The sequence below is a fragment of the Paracoccidioides brasiliensis genome (genome assembly GCF_000150735.1).
Source record: "Paracoccidioides brasiliensis Pb18 unplaced genomic scaffold supercont2.4, whole genome shotgun sequence".
Taxonomy (NCBI): Eukaryota; Fungi; Ascomycota; class Eurotiomycetes; order Onygenales; family Ajellomycetaceae; genus Paracoccidioides; species Paracoccidioides brasiliensis.
In genome coordinates, this window is record NW_011371361.1 from 1879757 (window position 1) to 1885756 (window position 6000).

The 6000-nt window shown below is 48.9% G+C and overlaps 3 protein-coding genes across 3 annotated transcripts; 2 read left to right on the plus strand and 1 right to left on the minus strand.

Annotated features, from left to right (window-relative positions):
- Window positions 1-530: 530 nt before the first annotated feature.
- On the plus strand, window positions 531-2003 carry PADG_04112 (mevalonate kinase; the record flags this gene model as incomplete). Its single annotated transcript, XM_010761425.1, has 1 exon — window positions 531-2003. One exon carries the CDS (start codon window positions 531-533, stop codon window positions 2001-2003), a length of 1473 nt encoding a protein of 490 aa, XP_010759727.1.
- A 1625-nt stretch (window positions 2004-3628) lies between these two features.
- PADG_04113 (bifunctional protein farnesyltransferase/protein geranylgeranyltransferase) lies at window positions 3629-4925 on the plus strand (the record flags this gene model as incomplete). The annotated part of the gene is made up of 3 exons (XM_010761426.1): window positions 3629-3912; window positions 3998-4102; window positions 4190-4925. 3 exons carry the CDS (start codon window positions 3629-3631, stop codon window positions 4923-4925), a joined length of 1125 nt encoding a protein of 374 aa, XP_010759728.1.
- A 355-nt stretch (window positions 4926-5280) lies between these two features.
- On the minus strand, window positions 5281-5904 carry PADG_04114 (L-serine dehydratase/L-threonine deaminase; the record flags this gene model as incomplete). The annotated part of the gene is made up of 1 exon (XM_010761021.1): window positions 5281-5904. The coding sequence occupies one exon, from the start codon at window positions 5902-5904 to the stop codon at window positions 5281-5283; it is 624 nt and encodes a 207-aa protein (XP_010759323.1).
- Window positions 5905-6000: the final 96 nt, after the last annotated feature.

The following is a 6000-nucleotide window of genomic DNA, read 5'->3' on the forward strand; positions in this document are numbered from 1 at the left end:
ATAGCGTTAACTAGTTACCCCGTTATGTTTTTTTAGTCAGGGACTCAGGGGACCGTCGCACAAAATCCCAACCGCAGCAAGCAACTGATCAGGCATCCAATGTCTCCCATGTAATTTTATATTGCTACGATTCTCACTGTACTATCTGTCCAGCCACATTCAGAACCATCGAATTAGACCCTCCCGCTATACATTGTTACCTGAAAAACTGCTGGTATGGTGGAGTGACTGGCAGGTCTGCGTCGCATTCAACAAGCTTCGACGAAGCACTGTGAAGTGTGAAAAGTGAGAGGGGCAGAGGGGGTTTGTACTACCCGCACACATCCTTGTCCCTGATGGATAAGGCTTCACGACGGAAGGGCGAGAGCATGAAACATTCCAAGGCGAATGCGTGGCGGAAGGTTGCCAGCATTCTAACAGAGAACTTTGACAGAGACCTCCCCGCGACACCGAAGATCGATAACATCTCCTCTACCCAAAACCAACGGCAACGACAGCACTAAGAGGATTCGTCGCAAAGTTCAGATGGCATGATAACTCCTTCTCCTACGCTCTCTGAGATGAACGGTCACGCAGCTGAACAACAGGACGGCACAAGTGTTGGCAACTGGGTGAGGATGTCAAGAAAGGCATCCTCGCCCATGGCGCCGGCATTCATGGTCTCCGCACCGGGCAAGGTCATTGTCTTTGGAGAACACGCAGTCGTCCATGGCAAACGGGCCATGGCAGCCGCCATCTCCCTCCGCTCCTACCTCCTCGTTACCACCTTGTCGAAATCGCAGCGCACGATTACGCTGAACTTCAGAGACATTGAGTTGGATCATACGTGGAACATCGATTCTCTTCCCTGGGCGCTGTTCTGCCAGCCTTCTAAGAAAAAATTCTACTACGACTCTGTCACCTCTCTTGACCCCGAACTCCTCGAGGCGATACAGCCACATATCGCAGACATATCCATTGGCAAACCGGATGAGGTGCGAAAAATCCACCGAAGTTCCGCCACCGCCTTCCTCTACCTCTTCCTCTCCCTCAGCTCTCCAGACTCTCACGCAGCGATATATACGCTCCGTTCTACGATTCCAATTGGCGCTGGTCTAGGAAGCAGCGCTAGTATCGCCGTCTGTCTTAGCGCTGCTCTTCTCTTACAAATACGGATCCTAGCGGGGCCCCATCAAGACCAACCGCCAGAGGAGGCGGAGGTCCAGATTGAGCGAATAAACCGATGGGCATTCGTTGGCGAAATGTGCATACATGGCAACCCCAGCGGCGTGGACAATACCGTCTCAGCCGGTGGGAAAGCCGTCATATTCAGAAGAGGCGATTACTCCAAACCACCATCCGTAACTCCCATCCTCGACTTCCCCGAACTCCCCCTTCTCCTCGTTAATTCACGCCAGCCCCGCTCCACCGCAACTGAAGTTGCGAAAGTAGGCAGGTTCTGCAAAGCCCATCCCGCAGTGGCCGAGTCAACGCTCGCAGCCATCGACCAGGTCACAGAAAGCGCAAACAATTTCATCCAATCTGGCCGCTTTGACAAAGATTCCAACGAAGACATCGATCACTTTGGCGAGCTGTTCCGCATCAATCACGGCCTCCTCGTCTCGCTAGGTGTATCGCACCCGCGACTCGAACGGATTCGAGAACTAGTCGACCACGCCGGCATAGGGTGGACGAAACTCACCGGAGCCGGCGGGGGCGGGTGCGCAATTGTGTTATTACGAGCAAATACCAATCAAGCCGTGTTGCACCACCTGGAGCAGAATCTGGACGATGAAGGGTTCGAGCGGTACGAGACGACACTTGGTGGAAACGGCATTGGCGTGCTGTGGCCTGCCGTGCTGAAGAATGGAAGCGACGAAGAAGGCGGGGAGGAGATTGATCAGCGGAAATTCGAGAATGCGGTTGGCAATGCGGGCATTGAGAGGCTGGTTGGGGTTGGTGGTGGGCAGGAGAGGCGGGAAGGTTGGAAGTTTTGGAAGCGCGGAACAAAGGCGGAATCGTAATTTTCGTATACCCTACTACTACTACTACTACTACTACTACTACTACTACTACGACGACGACGACGACGACGACGATGACGACGGATGATTGGTTTGCGGAACTTTTTATTATATTGTCTGTCGTATCTTGAATGGCAAGGTCTTGTCATTGAAATAATGGACCAACAATTGCAGCAATCCTCTATCCCGTTTCACTCGTTATCGAAGACATTGATAACCCAACCTTAATTCGAACATATCCCTTTCCCTCTCGTTGTCTTCTACTACACAAGCCAAGCCGGTCTGAATTCCATCTTCTTCATCGCCTCTTAAATCACCCTTCCCTAACTACGCGATTGCCAAAACACTGCCCCCTACATGAGCTCTCAATACCCGAAATATCCCACCAACATCTTTACGTCCAAGTTCCCCTACACGCTCCGAACTTCAAGCTCTCACCGCCCTTTTCCGGTCATCCAGTTTCCATCTCACCTTGTTTAATTATTATTCAAAAGAAGAAAAAGGGATCGCATAAAAAAGGCAACGGGAGCAATCCGTGATGTTTTTATCATCTTTCTTTACCCCTTTTATTTTATTTTATTTTATTTTATTATTTTCTTGCCCATCTATCCGTCTAATCGTCCAATGAACCCCCACACTTATACTGCATTATGCTTTCATGTTAGCCGGCGTACCTTTTTCATTACCTTTCTTCGTTATTTCACATCATTTTACCTTATTATTCTTCTCATTATCCTTCAATGTTTCCACGGAGTGTTTAACTAGTTTCTGCTCCCGGCTTGCTTAGTATTCGGATCTTGTTAGATGAAATACCATTTGATTCCATTTCTCTAACACCACCTCTGATTCAACTATAATGGATCAACATATATCATCCCGTCCTTCTGCACCTTTCCGAACGTAGTTTTGATACAAACCACAAGGTCTAATTACAGTCACGTGGACATACAAGTCACGGGTTTCTTTTGTTGTCCCCAGAGTTTCAAGCGAACTTCAAAATTGCCCGATTGACAGACTACATACAATTAATTATACTGCTCTATCGCTCCTTGGAATTTGTGCATGGCCCCGTTGGTAGTTCCTGTACAGATCTATATAGGGGGCCACTGGTTATTTGATCCGCCCAAGAATATACCTATTGTTCGTGTCTGAAAGAAACTTACTTGGTTTTAGAAACTCAATTTACTTTTATTCAGTGAGATTCCTCAAAACCTTTCTTGTAAAACGTCCAAACGATATATATATTGAAGAAGAAGAAGAAGAAGAAGAAGAAGAAGAAGAAGAAGAAGAAGAAGAAGAAGAAGAAGAAGGAGAGACGCAAAAGCTTGACGTCGCCCTAGCTCGTGCATGACATACTCGTTCAGACAGTGCGGGATAGTAGTCATCTTGATTCCTCCATTTTATATCACCAAGTCTTGCATGCGCTTCAATCATCCAAATCTCGAATTTTACCCCGCCAACCCCCTCCACACCAAACCAACCATTTCCCCCTTTCCGCCTCCTAAGCCATTCCTAAAAGGCAAATCAGACAATCCCCTCCAGCACCTCCTGTATCTCCTTCATCCCCCTTTACTCGATTTTTATTTTTAAAAAAAAAAAAAAAAAAAAAATTAAACTCCTCAAAAATGGGCAAATACTCCACCCCAACCTGGGCCGACGTCACCCCCATTCCGCTGGATGACGGGTCAAACTTCTATGACAACGACAACCCGCAGCAGCAGGAAGGAGGCGGCGGTGTGAGCGGGAATGGCAATGGGACGTATCCGCTGGCAACCATTTCCTATTCACCCAACTATGTAGAGGCAACCTCATATCTCAGGGCTCTGATGGCGGCGAATGAGATGTCAGACCGCGCAATAGAGTTAACGGAGGATGTGATTTTGATCAATCCGGCGCATTATACGGTTTGGTGAGTGGGGTGTGTTTTTTACTTCAATTCTTCAAACTTTTTCTGTAGCTCATTAGTTTATTAATGAGTATCGTTCTTTTTTCAGGCTATACAGAGCTAAGATACTCTTTGCATTGGAGAAAGATCTCAATAAGGAGATCGAGTGGGTTAATAAGATTGCCCTGATGAATTTGAAGAATTATCAAATATGGTAAGCAACGGTAGAAGCAACTAATTTTCACCCCTCTTCTTGTTTTGTAACTACCCCAATGCCTCTAGCTAAATACATATATCCCAGGCACCATCGCCAACTCATATTATCAAACGAAAAGTTTTTCCCAACACTCCCACCAACAGAGCAAAAATTCCTCATGGAGATGTTCGACCTAGACTCCAAGAACTATCACGTCTGGACATACCGCCACTGGCTCGTCCGCCACTTCAAGCTGTGGGACCACCCACAGGAGCTCGCAGACGTCGAAACGCTCATCAACAAAGATGTCCGCAACAACTCCGCCTGGAACCACCGGTGGATGCTCAAATTCGGACCTCGAGGAGACGTCGATAGCGGAATGCCGCTGGGCATAGACGAGAGGCGCGGCTACAAGGGAAGCCTGGACGTCGTGGATGAAGACCTCATCATGGCTGAGATTGAATATGCCAAGAACAAAATTCTCCTTGCTCCTGAGAATAGATGTCCGTGGGCCTATGCGCGGGGTGTTTTAAGAGCCGCTGGGAAATCAATGGCTGAACTTGAAGGATTTGCATCGAAGTTTATTTTGGAAGAGGTGGAGGCGGAGGCTGATGGGGGTGTGAAGTATCAGGTTAAGAGTAGCTTGGCTGTGGAGTGGCTGGCGGATGTATATGCGGAAGAGGCGGAAGAGGCGGAAGACGAGAAGGATACGGAGGAGAAGCGGAAGGCGGATGCCGTCAAGATGCTTACGTTGCTGAAGGATCAGTATGATCCCATTCGCAAGAATTACTGGGATTATAGGATTCGGATGCTTGAAAGGGGGCCAGTGGTTGCTGTGTAATCTCGAACTGTTGGGATTGGATGGTGTTTTTCACCTGGAGGGGAGGTGCAGCCAAAAACGTCTTCTTACGTCTAATCATCTAATCAAATGGTAAGAAAAATGTCAGTCACGGTATTCTAAGCTGAGGAACGGAACTACGGTCAATGACGAAAATGACATTGCAACTTTATCTTTCTTTTTTTTTTTTAAACCCCTTTAGCCTCAAGCAGCTTTAAAAACTCATAAAAAAAAAAAAAAAAAAAAAAAAAAAGTGGAAGAAACACAAAAGCAGAGAAGAGAAAACGCCAGATATTTCCCCCCAGTTTTCCCGCGCGCCCAAAAATTTCCCAGTTATTATTCTACAAAGCAAATATCCTCACTCATTGCCGGTCCCCCATTCATTATTAAGTCGCTCCCTGTATTCTACGGCCGTCTCGAGAGAAATATTGCTGCCTCCACAAACAATCACAACCACACGACTCTGCGGCCCGAATCCTGGAATGATCTGCGCCAGCTTCGACGACCATTCCACCGGCTCATCAGCGACCTGTCCCGTGTTGGCATGAGCTGTCAAGCCCTGGGTCTGCCCACCGGCCACCACAGCCTCCACGCACACCCCGCAAGCCAATTCAACCAGCAACCGGTGCTCATCGACAAGCCTCAACACCCCCTTCGCCGCCTCGGCATCATCCATGACGCGATTGTGCACCTTGACACCGGCCGGCGGGTTCAGGACATTCTGCAACGTCCTCTCCGCAACCCGTAGAGCAGCCAACGACGTAGCCATGGACGAAACGCCCTTGAGCGAAACGAGCTCCCCCCTCTCAACGGCCTTGGCAAGGGACTCTGCCCCCTTGGTCTCCAGCGCGAGGATCTGCACATCCTTGCCTTGGTTCGGGTTGATAACCCCGCTATCCTCCGCCATGCGCAACTGCCTCTCGATCCCCTGGATGATCCCATTCATCAGCCCCGCCACCGCCGACACTGCAAACAACCGCATCTACAGGGAAGTATCGGGGTCCCTCCCCATCCCCTTCCACTTCCTCCGCGGGTACCTGCCCCTTCAGTTCATCCACAAGCGAACTGACCCCCTCCC